Source organism: Falco cherrug, chromosome 1 (assembly GCF_023634085.1).
Source record: "Falco cherrug isolate bFalChe1 chromosome 1, bFalChe1.pri, whole genome shotgun sequence".
NCBI classification, from domain to species: Eukaryota; Metazoa; Chordata; class Aves; order Falconiformes; family Falconidae; genus Falco; species Falco cherrug.
The window spans coordinates 32,165,735-32,189,804 of record NC_073697.1 but is presented as its reverse complement, the minus strand read 5'-3'; the positions used below and the strand labels follow the sequence as shown (position 1 = coordinate 32,189,804).

The following is a 24,070-nucleotide window of genomic DNA, read 5'->3' as shown; positions in this document are numbered from 1 at the left end:
ATGGCATTACTAGAAATTCCTGTTGCCTTGAATATACATGTATACTTCACGTGATGCTGTTAAACTGTGGCACATACATTACTCTAAGTAGTGGTAATGTTCGTTCGGTAAACTATTCATCGGTTTCTCACTGTTTGCGATGATTGTTAACTGGACTTAGGTACCACTTAAGATTTTGTGAGGCGCAGTTTGCCTGTCTCAGCACAGTTGCATTTGTTCCTGAAAGGTGTCTCAAATTCACCTCTTTGAAAATGGAAGCATGTCAAGTAACTGTAGACAATTTCAGAGCTTTCCAAAAGATTACTAACATGAAAATGGTTCAATATTTGTTAGAAAATAATATGATGGTGAAGTGATTGCCATGCAGGTATGGGTATGAAGTGAAAGTCTGGAATACATACTAAGATTTCATTTTTAAATTTAAATATTTCAGTTTTTCTTAATTGTGACACGTCATTTAGACTGCCTCTGCTACTGTTCTGCTAGTTCCCAGACTGTTAGCATCAGTAATGATGCCCTGTTGCTATTGGTGTAAAGAAAAATGCCAGTTATTAAATCCTTGGATCCATGTGTGCCCTAAGGTCCTTCATGAAACTGAATGATGCTTCTTTCTTTTTTTTTCTTTTTTGAGTGTTTTTAATTGCTTCTGTTTTATTGATAGCAGAACATGCCCTTTGGTGGTTTTTATTGCTGGACTGAGCAAAATTAGTAAAGATTTAAAGCTGTTTTATACAAGTAATCAATCAAGTTTTTAGCATTTTTACATTACATACCATTTCTGTAGTGAGTTGTTTCATACACATCTGCTTTATAGACAGAAACCTATTTTTATGGAGAAATTTCATGTTTTCCATGGGACTTTATTATGGCATGGATATGATCTGGTTAATTTTTGATCCATAAAGAATAAGTTTAATGGCACTATCTTTGTAAGTAAGAATTCCAATTACAAAAGGAACCATTTCTTACATTTGACACATCTTTAAAGCAAATGTAGAACCTTAGAAAAGGCTAAACAAGCTCCCACCTTTTGTTCCGGTCTTTAAACCTTTTTTGTTGTGAGGTCATGGAAAATATTTATCGTTAATAAACTTTGCATGGCATAATTAAAAGGTTGGCACAATAACTACCTTTCAGTGTTTTGATGAGCTTAGTAGATGGTGAAATACCCTGGTGAAAACTCAACTGTAGACGGTGCAGATCTCACGTAGTGTGGTCTGGTTTAAATAGGCCTCACAGAAACACAATTCCAGGTTGTTGCCGCATGGGTGGAGACATTCTGGGTTCATTTGAGAGTGTTCTTGATACTTGACTGTAAATAACAGTAGTGAAAGGAGGCTTCTTCCTTTGAGTGGACTCTTCTTATTAGCCTTGCACTTACCAACATTAATGTCCTTTGGTTTAACAAAGAAGCCAGAGGGTAAGAAGCACAGGGATGGACTTCAGTTGAATTTAAGGCTTTTTGCCTGGTGTTTCCTGTTGGATGGCTGTCGTCTTTCAAAGGCATTTGACTGGTAAAAAGCTCAGGTGATGTATAAGCCTGATGAGTGTGGGTGTTTGGCTTGTGCTTCTTGTACATACTTTTTTTTATATTTACCATTCACTGAAATTTGTCTCACACTCTGAACAGTGAGTGTGAGCATTCAATGGTTTAAAGGATTGAAGTGTTTTGGATTCCAAGACATAGTTCATCACTGACTGAGCCAATCGATATTTGTGGAGTTTAAATGCTAGCACTACTGATTAGCCTGAGAATGGCCTAGCTGTGTCCTGTTTTATGTCTGTTAGTGAAGGAGCTCCCGTAATTTCTGCTCAGATACTTCCCTTGACCAAACTGACTATGCCTGCACTCTGGTTAACGCTCTTATTTATTGAGAGCATAGCCTTTTCCAGGGCTTACCCCATGGCTCCACTATTTCTTTCATAGCACTTTGGCACCTAAAGATTTTTCATTTGTTTGTTGTTGCATTGAATTCCTTAGTGGATGTTGTAGTTCTTTGAGCTCCTAAGAAGGAAAGACTACTGCTGAGTAGTTTCATGCTCAGAACAATGTAGGTAATTGACAAGCTCACCTCCTGTCTTAACAGGACTTGAATTTGACCAGCTGGTACAAAGGAAAAATTTCCCTGCTAATGTCACCCTGAACATAAAGAAAACCAGCTGGTAGGCACCTATAAATTCTCCTGAAGGCAAAGACTTCTGTAAGAGGAACACGGAGATGATTTGGATGATTTGAAAAAGCATATCTTTATGAACAGAAGCCTGTGGTTTGAAAAAAGCATTGAGTGCATCAGAACTAGGCAGCAATGGCATGAGCTGATTTTATCTTCATTCTTCCCCTTGCTTCTTGGCAAGTTCACTTAGGGTACCTTCTCTACTTGAAGTACCGTATTTTCTGTGTATTGATTGGCCTGAATTGACTGACGGTATTTTGTTGTCTCCTTTGGTGATTGTCTGATTTAAAACAATATTCCAGGTGGTGCCAAAGAATCAACCTATTCCACTTTGCTGTTGCAGTCAAGACTCAGAAACCACTAATTATCTTGTTCTTCCCTTCAAGTAATTTGGAATAAAGGGGAGCATCCTTAGACAAATCTCAGCTTGGCTTTTTTGCTGTGGAAAAATGTTCAGTTTCCAGTCAGTCTGATGGAACAGATCTGTTGTAACAGATGGGTAACAGCTTGCTTCTGTTTGCTCTGCTGAGTTACTGAGCCTGGAGTCTTAACGTGAGGTTGCTAATACTATGGTCTTTCCTTACTTAAGTGGCCCATGAAATTATCCTGTAGGAAGGCACTGTGGGGATGCCCTTTACTTTTTGGAGATCAATCTTCTGACCTTTCCTGGCTAACATAATTTCAGTGTTATACTTTATTTAAAACTTTCCATCATTTCAATTACACTGATCACAAGTTCTTGGAAGAAGTATGGGAGAGAGCCTTTTATGAGAAACTAGGAGTACACAACAAAATGTTGTAGAAGTATGTTAAATACATAAAGTATTTGCAGAGACCTGGTATCCCAAAATGTTACCCTGGTTCAGTCGCTGTGCTTTATATCAGAAAGTAGAAAAACACTGAATCTGCATCTCGCCATGCAGCTCTAACAAGTGTGGAACAGTTTTTGTCCAGGAAAGACATTCCTGGTTGTTATATTGTTATATTTCCAGTAATGAAAGAGCTCACAGAGTTGATCCCTAACAGATCTCATGTGTTTTTTAGATCAAGCTGTTAGGTGTTTACCTCACAGAATAATGTCCTGTGTTGTTTTACTGCTCATTCATCAACGAATTGCCAGTCTGCTCGTTGCATAGAGAAGAGGTATTAAGAGAATATGGTACAAATCCAGTGAGGAAATGACATCCTACATGATTTTCCATCATTACTTCTTGTACTGAAAATTCTGAACAAGCTCAGAAGAACCAGACACAGCTGCCATTCCCTCCAACATAATTTTCTTTTTACTATAGGTCATATGAATATTTCAGAAGAATTTTTACCTCCTACTCAGTCTTACTTTAGTTTTGTGGTTAAAGAGAGGTAGGCCCTGTAAATCAAAGGTTAAAGGAAGAGTATTTTCATTTGTTCCACCAAACATTGCCCTGCCTTATTTCCCATCAGTAATACTGGAAATTACCTTAATTACTTTACATATTTTGGGGAGGTGATTTTCTTCTTCTCTTTCCTCTTTATAGTTATCTGAAAGCCAGCCTCTCACATAAACATGTAAATTCTTATTTTAATCACAAATGTTTTATTAATGAGAGAACCTGTTTCTAGCAGTTACTTTATACATATCAAAGACACTTTCTCCAGTCCTCTGTGAAAATTGGAAATATGGGGATATTCATAGTTTACTCACACTATATAATAATCTCTTCTGTACATGAGTTTCTGGGATTGTAAATATGACATAAAAAGCCCTGAGTCTGTACTTGTCTGTGTCTGAAGGGTGAGTAAGAGGCTGACATATATGAAAACGCATTCAGATTGTGAATGTCCAGACTCTTTCTTTTTGTTTTAACGAAACTTAAAATCGTCTCTGTTTCGAAAGTGTCATTCTTTATTCCATAAGTCATAGTTTTCCAAGGCTTTTCCCGGTGGTCTAATTTTAAAAGAGCACTTTAATTGTTGTGGCTTGTTTTCTTTTCACCAGTGGGTTAAAACTTGTTTCTTGTAGGTCTTCAGTGCCATCTAGTGGTCGTAGCTATTCAAAGGACTTAGTTTAGAATAAATCTGAAATGAAAAAGGATATGAAAAAAGGTTGAGATTTGTTTCTTGTGTTCTAACCGATAAGAGGAATACAAAAGAATACATGAGGAAGAAAGGTAAATGTGTGATGTTTGCTTTATGGTGTTATATCTACATGGAATACAGGGGGTTTGGTTTCTTGTTTGCAAAGCATTGCTCCGTTAATAAAGGTTGATATTAATTTTGTGTCTGTGTATAATTTCCTTATTGGAAATAGCTTGTAATTGTTGAGAAGAAAATAAATGGGATACATCCATGAACACTGAAAGGATCTTGTATTGACATTCGAGTTTGAGAGTTCAGAATCTGACTAGCTAGGGTGGTGTGCTTTTCCTGGCAATCTGAGTTGGTTCCCAAAAGGCCAACTCTTGAATGAATGCACCTGTTACTTGAAGTTTCTTCCCAAAAGAATTGCATTTCCTAACCTTGGAGTTAGTTCATAATCCCAATTTGAAAAGTATGTTCGTAGAGGACCACCATCATGTTTCTCCTGTCTGGGATGGCAGAGTAGGCCTCCTAAAGTGTACTTAGGCATGATTGTTGCCCTCACTTGTCCCCTTGTCAGTCTAATAAAAATGTGACACTTTATTCTGTTGCTTCCTTCCTGCCCACATGTGTATATATATTTGTCTATATCTATATATTTTTTTCATGTGATCACAATTACTTACAGTGTAAATTTTCTCAGTGTAATGCTAAAGTTGTTATTTCTTGCTTTGTTTTGGTTTTCTGTTTTCTTAAAACATGCTGAAAGTTGCAGCAACCAATAGGTGAGCCTCAGAATAGATATTTTTTTTTAATAACACTTATGGTATTTACATATAGATGTGGGGTGATACAGGGCACATAAAGTAGATTGGTCATGTAGAAAGTAAATATACACTTTGTACTTTAATACAAATTTTATGATCTTGACCATTGTCATTGTACTGTCTCTCTCACAAACATAAGTCCTCTTAAGATCATTTTTCTTTTAGCGTAGAGAAGCATTCGAAGGAAATTAGGTCACGTCGCCAGTGCTGTTTGAAATAAATGCAGCTGAAAAGCAGGAAGTTCATTGCTGGTTTTGAGATCAAGAATTTGTAGTAGGAAGGGGAGGGTTTAATTGGCACGTAACAGAAACCCCTGGTGTTCTTAAATATACCCCTACTGCATCATTCATCATCTTTGTGATGGAAGGTGGAAGAGAGAGATCAGGTAGCAGAAGATAAGAAGCAAAAGCAAAAAGGGAATATAGCATGTGCACCATTTGGTGACATTTATTACTGCTTACTCTTTTTATTCATGGTAATTTTCAAATTTCAGAACTTCTGTTCTTATAGCAATAAAGCTACAGTAACCCATTCTAATTCAGATAACTATAAATTTCAGCTTTATGATTGGTGACTGAGCTGGTGCAAGTGTTCTCCTGTGCTGCTACTGTGAAAGTGTTAAATTTTATATTTTAGGTAGTATATTATGTAGTTTCTCAAATTGACAGTTCCATCAGGAAACATCTGCTTTGCAAATTGGCAAGTTTCTGCCCATTGCCTTGGTTCTCTGTGTTCTGCATTTTCAATTGGAAGAAAAAAAATATCCAGAGCCTTCATATGACCCATAATTACTCCAAAGAATAAAATAGAAGTAGTTAAAACTGATGCAATAACCACATGAGAATGTGAGTTGTTAAAATGTTTGCTTCTACAAGTAGCTTTCTCTTAATTCATAATTCCATAAATATATATCAAAATTTCTATGCTTCAGTATAGTGTGAAGGCAATAAAAGGGGCAAATGATTGCTGTATGTCTTTGCTGAAATGGATTATCATAATGAAGTCTAGCATTTGTTTACATTTGTTTGGAAGTTCAAAAAGCAATCTGTAGAAGCAGTTTCACAAATTTAATGAGCTTCTCAGACATGCCCATAGCTCTTTTGATGTCACATGGCGAGCTGCTTTCTACAAATTCTTTTGTAGGCAGGCTTTTTTCAAACCCGAGCCCAACACTTTTGAAAGACATTCACAGATATTTAAGCTATATGCATATTGGTATATCATCAGTTTTGTTGTGTTTTAAAAAGAGTGAAATGAAGTGAAGAATTTTCACTGTGGATTTACTGGCAAGAAAGAAAGTTTGGTTATATTTTTTTGCCTGCAGAATGTAATTTTTGCTCATTATCATAACCACCAAGATGTTTTGAATTACAGTAAAACATAAAATTTCTTTGTTTCTCTAACAAAGAATAGACATTACTTGTGTGCATTAAATGAAATTATTAAAATCTTTGCATTTGTTTGCATGGATTCTTAATACTTACAATTTATTATTATGTGATTATTAACTCGGGAATTAATTTCATCTGTTAAGAATTCTGTTACTTAGAAAAGCATTTTTATATCGTAAATAAAGGTACTTTTGCTGAAAAGGTGAGATAAAGTGTTAGACCTGATTTTCATACTAAATCTGACTTCCACTAATCGAGGTTTATATGGTATTTAATAGAAGTAATCCATTAATTCAGTTGTCCCAAGCAAAATCTTTAAAAAAAAAAAAAAAAAAGGAAAAAAAAATAAATCAAATCTTACCTACAGACCTGTATGAGGTAGTTGTCATATTTGGATTTCAGAAGTGCCAAGTTAAGCACTGCTCTCCAATTTGAAATAAATAGAATAATTAAAAACTTTTTCAGTTATTTTCTCCCTTCATGACTCTACCTCACAGCTAGATGTACTCATTCTGCTTTTTAAACTTTGATCTTAGCTAAGTAATGATAAAACCACTGCAGGTGTCAGCTAAACAAAAACCAAAAGTGATTAGTATTTGCATTTTTAGCAATTTGCAGAAACTTCAGGATCGATACATTGCATTATAATGCTGCCTTTAATTTTGAATGTATTGCTGTAAGTAGCTTCTAGACTGATTTCAGTCAGTGATGCTAAAGACTAGATCATATCTTTTGCAGTTACTGATGAAGATGTAAACTCATCTATTCTATTTAAAAACTGAAAAGAGATTTATGCTTGGACAGAGTAGACTTCCTCCTTACTAATGATGAAACAATAAATGTATAGGAATTGTGGTCAGCAGTTGTCCATTAAATTAATTTGTGGAACTGCTCTGTGTGAACTGATCAGAGCATCATGTTAAGCAGCTACAAAAGGAAAACACTGTCACTTTCAAAGCCTTTTTACTTTCTTCGAGAATCTCTTTGTAAGGGTAGAAAGAGGTTTTGTTTTGTAGAGATGCAAACTGTTACCTATCATATATTGAACTGGAAAGATGCTCAGTGACAGTGCATCTAATGCTGATTTTCCTTGCCTTTTCTCTTTCTGATTTGCATTTTAGAAAATCAAGGCAAATGAAGGGCGTGCATGTATATACTGGAATGCAAAGTGTGAATGGGCTGAGAAAGCTTTGGATACACAGCAGTTTGTCTGAAGAATTTTCTTGAAAGCTGTGTGTAATCTCATAATATGTTTTTCATTTTCAGGTTCTTTTGCCCTCCTCCATGTGTGTACCTTATGGGCAGTGGATGGAAGAAAAAAAAAGAGCAAATGGAACGGGATGGTTGCACTGAGCAAGAGTCACAACCTTGCGCCTTCATTGGAATAGGAAACAGCGACCAAGAAATGCAGCAGCTGAACTTGGAAGGAAAGGTAGAAGAGTTGTAATAAGCCACTCAAATTACTACAAAGGATATTATAGCTATGTGGTGCATATTTCAAGGAATACCCTTGCTAATTTTTGATAACTTCTGTTACACTGTAGCAGATACTACATAAGTGGTTTAAAAAAAACCCTCAAAAATAAGTGGGATGATCCAGTAGGTGGATTTGGTTCATGGGATCATAGCAGGATACTAATGTTTACTTTGTAGCTTGTTGATGCAGAGTCAGTAATCTTCTTACCTTATTCGGTAGGCATCAAACTGAAGTACAGTTTCTGGCCTAAACTCCATATCCCTCTCCCTGGCTTGCAGGAGTGGATAATCTTATCAAGGAAGTATCTGAATAACATCTACTGCTAGAAGTGGTCTTTAAGTCCCTTTGCATAAAAATACTATTAAAATAGCATCTTAATAAATTTAGTAGATTATTTTTTACAAGACTTTTTAAAAGATATTTGTCATGACTTAAACAGTTGGAATAGAACTGGCAGTGTGTGAGCGCTCATTTTGGCTGGTTGTTTTAATAAGCACTGTTTTATAGCTACCTAGTTTTTCCAGCATAGTCTACTTAGAAATGCTTCGTATGTTGCTGAATAGGAAAAGAATAATAAAAGTTTGAGATACTTTTTTTTTTTTTAGGCTCCTATTGTAACCTGGTATAAACAATTGGCCAAAAGTAACTTTCTGGTTACTTTCTCCCATCCTTTTGAGAAAAGTTTGGCTCTGCACGTTTTCTGCACAGGCAGACTCCTGTGCATGCCCAGTGTAGTGCCTGTATAGCTCTAATCAGATACAATTTTTGGTAGTACTCTTAACCACTCAGAGATGGCTTTGACACATCTGTAGTCTCTAATCATCTGTTTTCCAGTCCTGGTAAAGGTCTTTAGAAAGACACTAAAGTACTGAAGCCAGGTGCCAAACTTCACAAAGCTAAACCGGAGACATAGAAATACACATACGGAAGAGATGGAAAAGGCAGTTTCTGCTCTGTTTTAGAAACTGTTGCATCAGTTTTCATGTTTTGTTCATAATTAAATACATGGCATTTCTTGAACTGGGTTGGCTTCAAAGAAGAAACAACTGTATTTTTTCACCTGCAGAATTATTGCACTGCCAAAACATTATACATATCAGACTCAGACAAGAGAAAGCACTTCATGTTATCGGTTAAAATGTTTTATGGCAATAGTGATGACATCGGTGTGTTCCTCAGTAAACGGATCAAAGTAATCTCCAAACCTTCTAAAAAGAAACAGTCGCTGAAAAATGCAGACTGTAAGTATTTTACAATTCTTTTCTTTATGTAGCAATTTATTTTGTTTCCTACTAATTTTCTTGTGTATTCTGTGGTGTAGCTACAAAGTAAATACAATGAAATCTTCAATTTCTGTTTTTTCTAATTTATTTCAGAACTGTATACATCAGCATAAGTGTTGAATTTTATGCACTGTTAGTTATTTAGTAAATATAAAAGGTCTGCAAAAAGACTTTAAGGAGCGAATCTTTGTGGGCATATGTGTAAAGAATTCTCTACCTCAGCTTTCTAAGCTGTTGGATCTCCTAAGCTGCCATGATCAGGTGCTTAGGATGTTTTGATCTGTATCAAAGAGATAGCTTTCAGATTGTGACAAATAAGTTGCGTAGTGTTATCCAAACTGCACTTTGTCACATCACAGCCACCTTCTTACCGTCTCATGCCGTTTTCATGTTGGTTTTACTTTTAGTATGTTTTGCATAGTTCCTTTTAAGCAATTAGTTAAGAAATCTGTATGGTGATATTTCACCCAGATTTATTTGCTTACCATGTTTTTCAACTTAAAGATCTCTGGTGCTAATGTATAATTGGGAGAATTTTTGCTTTTCCTCCAGAGTGTTTTTGCCTGCATACCACTGGAGCACCTCAAGAGATACCCTTTTTTTTTGTTGTTTGTTTTGTTTTTCTCTCTTCACTAGTGCTTTAAAAGGCTCTTCCATCTGTGTTGGGCTGGAACCCATTCACCTATGGAATGTGGATCTCGGGGCGGCTAGCTTGCCACATGACTAAAGGCAATCTGTTGCTGTGCAGTTCACACCTGTGGGTTCAGAGTATGCACTGTTGACTTTGTATTCAGACAGATAGTGTTGATGGACAGTGAATATGAACCAAGTAGAAGAAACATGCCTGTTTTGATGGCAAAATGCTAGTTGCTGATTGGGTTTTTTTAGGGGAGCAAGCTTAGCATTTCTGTCTTTTGAATAAGTAAGTTTGGATCTGAGAAAATTTCAGATTGCATGGTTACAATTTTACATAGTTAGTCTGTCTTCCTTTCAATTGATTGTGATTTGTAAGAACAATTTTTCTTGATACTTCAAATATACTTCAAATGATCACTGAAAGTTACCTTAAGTATTGCACAAGGGCAAGCTAAGGCTTCTGCTCAGTCAGTTGTTGGAGAACTATGAACAGAGGGAGTTTTCAGCAGCAAGCACTGGCTCATATGGCTAAGTAGCAAAATTCTGTGAACTAGCATGCCCTTGGAGAGCAGCCACTGTGTATGTTATCCTGTTTGTAATTTTGTGATTATTTTTGGTCTGTCACAAATACAAATATTTTCAAAATTAACCAATAGTTGAGAATTATTTCTTGATTTCCACTATTCGTCAGTTTATTTTAATGTTTTTGTGACTTTTTGTTACTTTTTTTATGCAATAATGAAGTAATTGTATAATCTCAAGTCTGTATGTGTTCCTTGCAGTATGTATTGCATCAGGGACAAAAGTGGCACTATTTAATAGACTTCGATCCCAAACAGTTAGCACGAGATATTTGCACGTAGAAGGTGGTAATTTCCATGCCAGCTCACAACAGTGGGGAGCATTTTACATTCACCTCTGTAAGTAAAAATGAAGCAATATATTTTTTCACTTACTTCCCTCCATCCCCACAAAAAAAGTCCTGCATTTTTTCCTCCATATTAATTACCCGTATGCAGATTTGTTTTGTATTGAGTGTGTATTTTCTGTAATAGTGTGATGTTATATGTTCCTCCTATCAAGGAAGACTGATTAAAAGAAATAATGTGACGATTCCTTTTTCATGTAGTGGATGATGATGAATCGGAAGGAGAAGAATTCACAGTGAGAGATGGCTACATTCATTATGGGCAGACTGTCAAACTTGTGTGCTCGGTTACTGGCATGGCACTCCCAAGACTGGTACAGTTTAATTTCTCCAGTGCTGTAATTAATTTGTAGATGACATCTTAGTGTAATTGCATAGTTGGATTTGCATTGTTTACAATTTTTTACTTTGTATGTTTTGTTTTGGTAATATGTTTATATGGAAAATGGCATTCATGTTAATAAAAGTGTATTTTTATATCTTCAGATTAATTCTGTAAGCAAAGAACAGATTGCAAATTAGGTGTAGAGAATTTTTCAGAATTCAGAACTGCCAATGGTTAATCTGCAAGCTGTCCTTAAGAACAGGTCTCTTTTAAAAACAGTAATGTAGGTTCTAGTGTAGCAAAATACTTCAAATACTGATACCTAATAGATGAGTGAAGTCTCTGCAGCCGGTAGAACTATTCCACTTGTTGAGTTTAGCACAACTTTAAAAATGCTCTACTGATTTGAATCTAAAAGCAATCTGTATACTTCTAAGGATACATAATTACACCAATACCAGCTTGCAGAAGCATTTTGGACATTTATTAATACGGTCTGTTTTACATATGGAACATTGGAATAACTTTTTTAGAAAGACACAATTTCAGCCTTTTGTCACAGACACAAAATTGATTATAACCAATTAAGGCTTGTGAACCAAGAAAATTATTTTATTGCTGGATACACAGTAATGGTTTTTATAAATAAAGTATAATTATATTTTTCTTGTCCTGTTTTATGCACTTAATGCCAGCCTAAGTGGAATTTTATGTGACTGTTAATAAACAGTGAATGCTTCATATGAGACCTTTTGTGAAATTGTGGTTTGTCAGCCCATTATGAATTTCATACAAGGCTTTACTAATTCTACTTTTAACTAGAAACAATTATTAGAATACACCAATGCAAAACCAACATTCCCTGCAGGCAGGTTTTTGTTCCCCTTCCCAGAGATACTTTACTAGGACTGTATTGAGAAGTACTCTCCAATATGAAACTTAACTAAAAAATAAGATAGCCTGTTTAGAGTAAGTGGTGTGAAATCATCATTTAAATAGATCTTTTTTAAAAATTTATTTTTAAATCACATTGACAGGAAAATCCAGACCTGGTTACTACTGATCTGGTTCAGCATACGTGAACTTCAGTAAGAGGATCTCACTTTGTGGGCTTCATGTTAATATTTTCTCACTGCCGAAGGGAGATTCCTGAAACTTTATTTGTAGGTAGAAATAAATTCAAACAAATTAGGCTAAACATTCCTGTTTTGTTTGCTATTGGGGACATTTGTCATGCTGCCTTATAAGATTGATTGAAGGTGATACAATTAAAAGGTAACTTGCAGACATAGGTTAATGCAAAGAACTTTGAAAAAACAAGTTAACCTTGAAACTGATATTGCTAATAATGCCATTTATTATCGTTAGAAATCCCAGAGGACATGGTTGGCTTTCTGGTTGTCGGCTTAGAAATCTTCAAACACTTTGGCTGCTGCTTCTGCTGATGTTGCATAAAATGAAGTATTAAACTTTTTTCTAGAAGTTGAGGTAGAATTCCAAACTACAGCTTTCCACTTTCTGTAAGGGATTAACTTCTTTAATTTAAAAAAATAAATTAGTGTAGCATCTCTGAATTAAGTCAGCAGATAGTTTTTCACTGAACTTCCAGACGTAAGGAACAACTTTCTTTGCAGTTGTCTTTAGGTAATTAATGAAATTTCATGAAAACTGTTGTTAAGATACACTATGATTGTTTTATTTGCAAGACTGTACTTAAGGACATCTCAATACCTCCTTATTTTTAACTCTCCTCATTTAGCAACCAGTCTGCCACAGAATGTTGTTGATGCTGTCAGTGGTGGAAGCTTCTGTAGAAGTGTATTCATACTTCACCTGCTGCTCTTTTGTACCAAGGGATGGAACAAAAGTAGATTTTAATGAAGCTTCAAGTTTCTTCCCCACTTTTATAGCAAAAGGGCTAAGACAGACAGGCATGCAGCACATTGAAGCTGTAGTACTGTCACTTCAATGTTGTGTTCTTGTTTCAAAAGCATTGAGATTTATGAATCTAATGTTGGTTTTTAAGCAGGAGACATGGAAATTGGGGGGGGGGGGGGGGAGCCCAACACCAAACCTTTCACTTCCTTTACTAACAGTACATATGTAATCTCAACTGTAATGAAGTACAGAAATTGTCCTGAATATATATGTATAACTTTCATTCACAGATAATTCGAAAAGTAGATAAACAAACAGCGTTATTGGATGCAGATGATCCAGTATCGCAGCTCCATAAATGTGCATTTTACCTTAAAGACACTGAGAGAATGTATTTGTGCCTTTCCCAGGAGAGAATAATCCAGTTTCAAGTGAGTTGTTTAAAACTATTTCAATAGATGAGAAGCATGGTTGCAAATTTTTCCCAAATATTCCCAATGTATGTACGAATGCCAGTTTTACAGTTGGTTTTGAATGTGTCTTAATATTTTTGTTTTGAAAAAACAGAGGATGAAAAGCAACAAACTTTATCTGTCCCTTTCCAAATCTGATTTTCTTTCCTCATAATCTTCTTCTGTGTCAGTGTAGACAATGAATTCCGTTTTCTCCAGTGGAAGAAATGGAAGCACACTAGTAACTTGTGCATGCAGTGGTGATACTGTGGCTTAACATGTTGACATATGCCAGTGGAATTGCACCACTTGTGTGTCCATTTCTAGGTTACAGCAAATAGGAAACAATACACTTCATGATAGTCTTATTTCATTATGGGCTTAGAAGAGTTGTATTGTCTTGCTCTTGGCTAAGATCATAAGCGTAGACTGCTATGGCAGTTGACCACAGTAATTTGTAAAGCCACAGAAATTTGATTTGTCTGTAAAGAGTGTAGCTGTCTCAGTCTTCAAGTATTTGTTTCTCCAGCAGGTGGAGAAAAATATCCTTAAGTTACTGTAACAGGAAAGAGCCCCTAGGGAAAGCTATAAATAAAAACCACCAACAAACCTAAACACACAACCAAAAAGCAATACCATAGTGTACAATTGTTCTGATGGCTTATACTGGCTTATACAGTATACTAACAAGTTTTGGGTTTAGCCTCATGTATGTTAGCGTGATTTTAGCAGACTTTCAGCATGGTGATTCCCATAGAGTAACAAGACTGTGATCAAGTCCAGGCCTACCTACCTAAGTATTGCAGTTTTCTTTAAACATCCAGGGCGGCTCAAATAGCAAAGGGTGTTGAGAGAGAATGTTGTGTTCCAGGAAGATAGCCACACTCAGGAAAGACTTGGGAATTCCTTAGGAGAACAGCGGTAGCTTCTTGGGTAAGAAAGGCAGAGGTAGGAAAGGGGGAAGCTAACTTTTTAAAGATTTCCCTTAATTTAAAAAGGATTGGTAAAGGCTCAGTTGACGTCTATCCTGAATTGGGACAATGGGAAGAAAATCTGAGAAGCTTTGTTCATATTTCAGGAAACATAATCATGAAGCTCAGAAGGGACCAGATCTGTTGGTTCTACCCACAGCATATAGCAGAGTTATATCTATCAGTATATGTTCTTGTAAAGGAGAGCAGATCTTTGTCAAAAAGAGAAATCTCTGAAATGGGAGCTGCAGTAACTCAGGATCAGCCTTACTGTTTGATCTTTCTCAAAGTACTTTATGGGAAGGGCTGAATGAAGAAACAACTCCTGCTTCTCTGACAGCTGCCTTAGCTCAGCATCTTGGAATTGCCTGTGGGACTACCAGGACATCCTGCCACTCTACATTTTCTGCAGCACTTATGGTACCCAGTCTGATAAGAGCTTTGAACTTTCCACATGGGTAGGGTTTAAAGAGACAGCCCACTATTAAGAGTTCTTTGAGTGGAGTAGGTACCTGCTGCTTCAACTTGTTCAATAAAATCTGTTAACTTGGATGTTGGGCTGTTACCACTCTTTGGTAAGTGAAATCATGATGGAAGATGAACTCTTTCTACCAGTGGCAGGAGAGAAATTCCGTTTTATCCATTTTTTCCTTTGGACCAGAAGACCAAGACCAGAAAAACAGGCACGTGTAGCATCTTTCACCTGCCTACTCTTAAGCATTTACTGTTGAATATAGTTCATATAATAAGAGTCTAGACAAACTGTGGTCACTGTAAAAAAAAAAACAAAAACCAAAAAACAAACAAACAAAAAACCAAAAAACCAAACAAAAACCAACCCAAAACCAAAAAACAACAAACACCAGACTTTCCTTTGGGGTGAGAGGTTTCTCTTAGGTGAATGGAAATAGCCCAATATAAAGACCTTAGAGGCTTGAGGCAGAGAGGCTGTAGAAAGTCAGCAGGTCAGTATGAACATACAAAAACCTTGAAATTCAGTTGCTGAAGTTCCAGCCAGATCTCTCTTTAAAGATGTCCATGTATTCTGCGGAATACAGAAAGTATATAAATAATACCATACTGGATCAGTGTACAGTCTGTATCGATGTCTAGCAGCAGCCATACGGGGTGGCGCTTACAAGAAGTGGGCAGACGTGGTTGCTTTATGCAGTTGTACTCTGCCAGCACCCATACTCACTGTATTAACGGGCTGCATCTTTGACTCGTATCTTTTAGTATAATTTTGTAGATGCGTCCATCAGTTTGATTCCTTTTGAAATTACTGATGCTTTCTCTCACTGCAGTATTCTGCAGCAGATAGTTCAAGACATTTCCTGTCGTCTGTCTAGTAAACTTTTGCTGTATTTGTTTTCGATGATTTGACAGTTTCTGTGAGTGATTCCTAGTTCCAGTTTTGCAGGATTTAGCGAGCAACTTCTACATTCACCTTACCCATCAACATCTTAATTTCTTCTCTCCAAATTAGAGTCAGTCTTTTCAATTTCTTCTCATAAGGTTAGCAGCTACTTGGTGATTTTGGTTGCCCCTTCTGTATGTTTTGTCACTGTGGCTTTCTTAGACAAGGAGACCAGAACTATATTCCAGAATTAGATGAACAAAGGATTTACATTGGCAAAATAATACTTGATACCTTATTCTCAATAGTTTTTTCTGATGGGTGTCCAACATTGTGCTGCCACTTCACATTGAGCTGGTGATTTCAGAAGATTTAGTGATGACTCCAGGATCCTGAGTTGTAACTACTGGTTCCAAGTTCAGTATTTTATGGGCATGGCTTACAGATTTTTTTCTTTAGAAACCTCACTTTTATCTAAATTAAAACTCATTACCACTTTTTTGCCCTTTGTGTTCATTTTGATGCCCTTCTGGATATAACATACTTGCAATTGTAACTGCATTTAACTACCTGAAAAACTTAGGATCAGGCAGAAGGTCGAAGATTTGACTTTATCAGTACGCTGGTGATGACATTGAATAAAAATCACTGCAACAACAAATGTCAGGGAGGGGACTGTGCAGTTGGCTGTTGTGCATTTGAAAATAAGAATGACTGTTAAGTTCTACCTTTTCCTTCTTGCTTTCCTTTAATTAGCTTTATATTTAAACAAAACCAAAACCTTACAACTTTTTCTAATCCATTATGATTTCATTTTTTCAATATCCTTTGATGTAGAGCTTTCTTGAGGGTTTTTTTTGGGGGGGGGGGGAAGGGTTTAGTTGTTTTTGGTTGTTTGAGGGGTTTTTTTTAGATCTAAGTATATTCTATTCCTTGCATTCCTTTTGTCTTTGTCCTTGCATTTACCATTTCCTGGGGAATTCAGTCCTTTATCTGTTAATGTTACGCAATTGTTTGTTTCCCATCCTGCCTCCATGTGAAGCCTGTCAAAACATGAGGTACTAAGCATGGTGGTAAGGCATTTCAGTCTTCCAGTGCCACCTGTTGAGAAAGTTTAGTTCTGAAAGGAAAGAAGGGGACGGGGAGGGCCTGGAGGTCAACTGCTGTATTTGGAAGCGACAAGAGGCAATGCTTCTCTAGAAGAGGAATCATAATCTTTCAAGGATTTCTCTGACAGAAGGAGTAATGTGTTACTGAAAAAATTCTTGATGTAGCAGGACTTTCAGAACAAACTCTGTGGCGTTTTCCTTCGGCTTTGTGGCAGGGGTTTAGGAGATCTGAAGAAACCAGTCAAGGATCTTGTACCTGTACAACCTTGTACATTTGTGATATCCGTGGTTTTGTTTGTTATGAGCTGAAGTATGTCATCTGTGCCAGCAGGAATTGTAGTCACCCTAAGAAAAATGTCATGCATTGAAATAGTATACAGCAGTTCCACTTTTGAAGTTGGACTAGTAATTTAGAAGCTCCATATGTTTCTAATAAAAATATCAGTTAGGTCTTGAGCTTGGAAAGATCTGTAGATACTATCCCTGTTGCATACTTCCCTTGCAAGCTGTTCGTAGTGCTTTTTTACATGATGATACTGGAATGAAGAGTCCACATGAGAATTCAGCTTTGATCTTAACTTCCTTTCAGCTGAACCAGTAAATTTGTGCTAATTGAAGTTCATCTAACAGTTTTGAAGAGTGAAGGTTATAGTTACGTACTTAGATATCCTTAAAGCTTAATGGAAGAAAACAGAATTTAGATATTAAAGTTAGAATTTTTTAGTCCTTTTTTCCTCTTTTCCTGTGTTTAACCTATACACAATTTACTTATTGGTTGCTAGATGACGGAATTGTTCAGAGAGGCTTTTGTTGCCATAAATAGTTGTCAGTGTATTTTCTGTCTATGTTTGTATACTAATCTAGTAATATTTACAAGAAGATAGTGAAAGTTTATGATTTGCAAGGTTGTCATTTCAACTTCTCTCCCCTGTCTTTGCACATACACTGAAATATAAGCTTGTGGATGGTGAAGGACACTCTAAAAAAAAAATAAAATAAGAACTTGGCCAGATGTAAATCATAACTAATGAAAAGTATTCCACTTCAATCTGTAGCTGTTTTAGTCACTTTGCGTTAGTAAGATCTGTTTTGAAGTAGCTTCTTCTAGTTGCTCTAGTTTGTTCATTTATGGCTATTGAATAACATTAAAACTTCGAAAGCTGAACTAAAATAAAACTCAATAAACAGAAGGTTGGAGAGGGGACAGTATCCTAGATGAGAGTTAGAGTTACAGTGTTCTCACAAGTTTTAATTCTCTACTAGTTTTGCTGAAATGTATGTGTCTGGTTCTCTAGGTCATTTTGTTAGAGGAAAAACATACGGAAACATGTTTTTGAAATAATAGACATTGTTACTGGCTGAGTTTGTTTTTAGCTCTCTGACTTGGCAAATGATTCTGCAGGCCAGATTTAAACCTTTTCTTTCTTTCTAAGGCCACTCCATGCCCCAAAGAACCAAATAAAGAAATGATTAATGATGGAGCTTCTTGGACAATCATTAGCACAGATAAAGCAGAATACACATTTTATGAGGGGATGGGACCGGTCCATGCTCCAGTGACACCTGTGCCTGTTGTAGAAAGTCTTCAGGTAAGTTTGTTGGGGTTTTTTAATGAACTCTTTTATGTGAGATTATTTTTGTCATACTGATTTAACCTCCATGGTACCTTTGTGGAATACTGTAGGAAAACATACTTCTAGCTTTATAAATAGGAAAATTAGTTTGTTGCCATAATTTTTCTTACCTACATTTCAGATATGTGAGCCTGCGCATCATAGGAATAATATTAATATTGTTCTCTACATTAAGAAGGTTTTCTTAAAATACTGTGGTAGTGATATCCTTAGGACTTCTGTTTGATTATATAGAAATTGATTTTGGATCTTAAAACAGCCAATTAGAGATCAAAGGGAGGCCAGACAGAAACGTTATTAAGAAAATCAGCATCCTACCATGGAAAAACTTGAAGCTTCCCTAACGCATTCTCTGAAAGATTCTTTGTTCTTCATTTTCTGAGCCTTGTTTGTTGACTTCTAAGTGGCCACTATCAAAACTTTGACATTCCTTCACGATATTAAATTAATTGGTAGTATTGTTTAGATGTGTTAATTTACAGTTCAGTTGTGTAGGTGTGTTTCTTTCAGTTTTATCCAGCAGATAGAAACAGCACCCTTTACTGTTCTTGTACACGTGAAAAAAATTTTTGGTTTTTTTCAGTGTGTGTGTATGTGTGTTTTATTAATACATGTTTTTCTATGGATTTTCTTCTTTTTTCCATTCACTTTCTTTCCAGTTGAATGGTGGCGGGGATGTAGCAATGTTGGAACTTACAGGACAGAACTTCACTCCAAATTTACGTGTCTGGTTTGGGGATGTGGAAGCTGAAACCATGTACAGGTACAGTATTTCCTACTACTTTTATGGTGATTACGTTTTACTGGATGCTTTGAAGAGTATATACTCATGTGTATACACTCAAGCGTATACTTTCTGCCGTGCAGAAAGGGATCTGGGAGTGCTAGTTGACAGCAGGTTTTCAATATGAGTCAAGCAGTGTGCCCTGGCAGCCAAGAGGGCAAACTGCATCCAGCTAGTTGGAAGAGGTGGTTATCCCACTGTATTTAGCATTGGTGCAGCCTCACCGTGAGTATTTCTTGCAGTTCTAGCCCCACAATTTAAGAAAGATGTGAAAGCGCTTGAATTTGTCCAGAGGAGGGCAACAAAGCTGGTGAAGGGCTGGAGGGCGTGCCCTGTGAGGAGCAGCTGAGGACTCAGGGTTTGTCTGGTCTGGAGAAAAGGAGGCTGAGGGGCGACTTCATTGCTCTCTGCAGCTTCCTGAGGAGAGGAAGTGGAGAGAGAGGTGCTGAGCTCTGCTCCCTGGGATCCTGTGCCAGGATGTGTGGGAATGGTTCAAAGCTGTGCCTAGGGAAGGTTCAGACTAGACCTTAGGATACATGTTTTTACTGAGGGTGGTCAAACACTGCGACAGGCTTCCTGGAGGGGTAGTTGATGCCCGAAGCCCGTCAGTGTTTAAGAGGCATTTGAACAATGCCCTTTATATAATAGGTTTTAACTTTTGGTCAGCCCTGAAGTGGTCAGGCAGTAGGACTAGATGGTCATTTTAGGTCCCTTCCAACTGAACTATTCTGTTCTATTCTTTAAGCTTAAGTTTTATTATGCTCAGTTGACTCTCCTGTTTTTCAGATGCGCAGAGAGCATGTTATGTGTTGTACCAGACATTTCTGCATTTCGAGAGGGTTGGAGGTGGGTCCGTCAGCCAGTCCAGGTTCCAGTAACTTTGGTCCGTAATGATGGCATCATTTACTCCACCAGCCTTACCTTTACATACACACCGGAACCAGGGCCACGACCACACTGCAGTGCTGCTGGAGCAATCCTCAGAGCCAACTCAAGCCTTATGGCTTCCAGTGAAACAAATACAAACAGCGAGGGAAGTTACACAAACGTCAGCACAAATCCAACCAATGTCACATCATCCACAGCAACTGTAGTTTCCTAACTACTGTTGTTTGCCTGGACTTTTAACTGACTTTCAAGTGCTACATTCAAGAGAACTGAACAATTTTTGTGGTTTCATGGGAAAACACCTTTTACTTTTAGGTGATACTATTTGAACCTTGTTACCTGCAAGTGCTGATCCTTAAATATAGAAGCCACAATAAAAACAAACAAAAACCCACACACAAAAAAAAACCAACAAAAAAAATACAAAAACATCCGAAACATAAGAACTTTATTGAAAATCTATTTTTCAGCTGTGTTTTTTTTAATGGGCAAGAAACAAAAAATGTGGCTGGGATACATGTTGAGCAAACTAGAAAACATGAATACAACATAGTTTTTATGGACCAAGGAACTTGTATAAGCTTTAGTATAAAAGGTACATTTTCACCATACCTTTTTTGTATCACAACATATAGTACACTTTTGTTACCAAATAGTTTATATTTTTTTTTCCTCTGAGCTTTTGCTCTGAAGTATATTCAGGTTCCAAGCCTGACCATGCTTGTATAATCTAATTACCATACTCTTCCAGTTTTAAAAAAATATATATATTTTTGGTCTGTGGCTGGAACTGTTCCTTTTTTTAAACTGAAGTCTTGTGACTTTTTATGAACTGAAATTGTTTTTATTTCAGCAAGTAGAACCTTGTAAAGGCCAGCATATTTTTTTTAAGATTATATGAAGTCTGTGCAAAAGCTTTAAAAAAAATGCCTCTGCCTTGCCTGCAATACATGCAATGTATGTTAACTTTAGTGCTCTGTTTTCAGTCATTGTTAATAGTTATTTCTGTTTTTCTTTTTTAAATATGTATTTATAGTGATAATTCATGAGGTTCTAACATTACCTGAGGTTTTTTTAAAGTGGCATCTCAAGCAGTCATATTAATGATTGTTCATGTCACAAGCATACGTTGGTGTTTCTGAAGGGTTGTTACTGGGTTACTCCCCTCTTCCTTGTTCAGTCATATTACATCTGAAAATGTTTCAGGATCTGTTCAGGTTTTTCTAATCTTGTACATAATTTGTATTAAGTGTAAGTTAAATGTTTTATTTCAAAAATGGAATGTTCCCAATAACTTCATTTGGCAGCATGTCTTCTGTCTTGTTGGCATGTAACTAAAGTACCATGAGAAGTGTGTGCTACAAATGGGATTGGTAGGTGATGCCCTTCATCACTTAAGAATCACAACAAGCATGTTTTTCTTCATACTGTTCAGTAAATTAGGCCAGACTTTGGTGTAACACTTGTATTGAGAACGTGCTTTCATTGTGAAGTGATCATACCATAATAACTAGAAGTAAATTTTATTACTTAGAAATGGGCAAATAGAAAATTGTAAAAGCACTATGAAGATGTCAGCTCTTCCCATCCTTATTTCCTGTGGGTTTCTCTCTCCCTGCCAACAGCTTGTGCAACATTCAAGTCTTCTCTCCATCATAAATTCAAGGCTCATTTGCACTTTGACTTCGTTGGTTGTTGCATTTGTTTTTCATTTTGACTCTGCCATGTTTTGTCTCTCCTTGTAGACCTGCCTGCTTCATTTGTATTGGAAAGTATACCCCAGTAGTTCCTTTGTAGTCACAGAACTAGGCATAGACTCATAGGACAAGTTCTGATAGTGGGATCTTCCTCTTTAAAAGCCAAAATACAAATTTTATGGTGTGTTCAGCCTCTTCTATACCCCGAAGTAAGAGTCAGAACTGCTGTGTAAATGTGAACCTGTGGCTTCCTGCAGTGCATTGCTTACAAGCTTATCTGTTGACAGTTTTCATAGGGTTTTTATTTCTGACCACTTACTCCAGTTCAGAGACCCACCACCATTTTGAAGCATTGTCTCTGCACCATATTTGTGTACTCTGATGCTCCATTCTACTTGTTTGCTTTAGTGCTCCGTGGCCTATGTGGAAACAATGTAGTTAAAGGAAGAAATTGGTTATAAAGCATATTTAGCCAATAGTAGAATCAGTGCCACTGTCCTTCTAAAATGTGCTTGTATTCTACCACAGGCCTTCATACTTACTCCCATGACATAGTCACAATGCTGGTTCTTAACACTAGTGAATACTGCCTCACCTCATATCCGTTCCAGTGACCAAGGGCAGAATTCATTGTGGCCTTATCTCTGTGTTAAACTGTTTACTGGCATTTACTTGCAAATCTGTTTACCTTTGTATGTGCTATAAAATTTTGTTTTAATTGTGTGTGGCAGGAATCATTTCACAGTGTTTTTATTAGAAACACATAAGTATCTTACAGTACGGCTTAATTCAAAAGCCACGGATTTTCATCACTAATTAGACTGAGAATTAAAATAAGCGATATATTTATCAGATTTAGAGGGTATTCAAGAACAAACTATGATATACACAGAGTAGGCAAACCATAACAAGCCTTTTAACCTTCAAAGACTATTTAAAATAGCTTTTCAGAACTTGACACATGCTTTTATACTCATTGTTTTAAAATTTTTACATATAAATGCAATACTTTTTATATTCAGTTTCTTTACTTGCAGTGACTTTGCCCAATAGGTAAATATTCCTTGACTTGTAAAGAACATAACGACTTAGCCTGATTTCTGCTGTTCTACACACTACAGCCAAGCGGGTGAGAAGAAGAGACTATTAAGTTCTGCTTACAAGATCATTTTAATAACACCATTTTTCCCTTGGGCTTGTGGCTCCATTGTTGCCAGTAGTTATTCTATAGTACAGAAATGGTCTTCCAGGTTCTTACTGTGTTTAAGATGTCCAGTTGTTCAGATACATTATCTTCCTGAACTTTTTCCTGTGGGGTGATACTGTTACATTTATTGGCCTTGTGAGCTGTTAATCAATTTCCATTATATTAACAATATCTCAAGATTTTGATAAAACTACTTCTAGTACGTTTCAGTATGAAGCTGTTAGCTGTTCAAGTCTAGCTGTTAAGTCTGCTGTTAATTCTATATACATAGAGATTGTGTTCAGAATGTTGTTATATTTCCAACTGTAGGAAGAAAAAGCAGATTAAGTGCTCTAATTTAGCTATGCCTTCTTTTGTTTTCATTTGTTTGGAACTGCATTTCAGAGTTCAACACTAGCATAAACTTTAATAATCTGCTGCTGATGTTTTTCCAAATTATTTGCCCTGAGGGTATCCCACAACTGTGACAATAATGGTATTCTGTACTACTTCTGTTGCACAGACTTGTAAGATCAGAATGGTTACCTGAAAAGACATGAACTCAAGACATAAATCAGCAAATTCCCCATATACAGAACATCAATGCCAAGTGGAACAAATTGTCTATTGGAAGCTACCCACTTGTAGATTAAATGACTCCATAGAGGTGTCCAACTTGAAACTAAGATGCTCTTCAATTATTAACCATATTATTTACTTTCTTTCAAAAGCAGCTGTTTATGAGTACTGAACAAATGTTTATACTTTCCTGTGCCAGACTTTTGACTTTGTTTTCAAGCACTGTACTGTGGGATTGAGTGGCAGCTTTGTTAGAAAAAGAAGTATATTAGGGTTTCTACTTAACCCTTTTAGGACTGAACAATTTCTTCCCTTTAGAAGCTGTAAAATAAATGAGCAGTTCTAACTTTGTAAACATTCTTTCTGTGTTCAGCACTGCATTTGCCCCATCTGGAGGTGCTATGCTAATGTAGGTTTTTTTCAAATCCTGTAGCAT

The 24,070-nt window shown here is 36.6% G+C and overlaps 1 protein-coding gene across 6 annotated transcripts in view; it reads left to right on the top strand.

Annotated features, from left to right (window-relative positions):
• Window positions 1–21,855, top strand: part of RBPJ (recombination signal binding protein for immunoglobulin kappa J region) — a 152,000-nt gene extending 130,145 nt beyond the window's left edge. For 5 of the 6 annotated variants that reach the window (XM_027799831.2, XM_027799829.2, XM_055721192.1 and 2 more), the window contains exons 4-11: window positions 7,717–7,882; window positions 8,994–9,168; window positions 10,629–10,766; window positions 10,976–11,088; window positions 13,268–13,408; window positions 18,300–18,455; window positions 19,160–19,263; window positions 20,071–21,855. In XM_027799831.2, coding sequence (XP_027655632.1) covers window positions 7,717–7,882; window positions 8,994–9,168; window positions 10,629–10,766; window positions 10,976–11,088; window positions 13,268–13,408; window positions 18,300–18,455; window positions 19,160–19,263; window positions 20,071–20,386 — 1,309 coding nt within the window. In that variant the 3' untranslated portion in view covers window positions 20,387–21,855. The remainder of the gene's footprint in view (window positions 1–7,716; window positions 7,883–8,993; window positions 9,169–10,628; window positions 10,767–10,975; window positions 11,089–13,267; window positions 13,409–18,299; window positions 18,456–19,159; window positions 19,264–20,070) is intronic. The other variant, XM_055720964.1, reaches the window with a different exon arrangement.
• The last annotated feature ends 2,215 nt before the right edge of the window (window positions 21,856–24,070 follow it).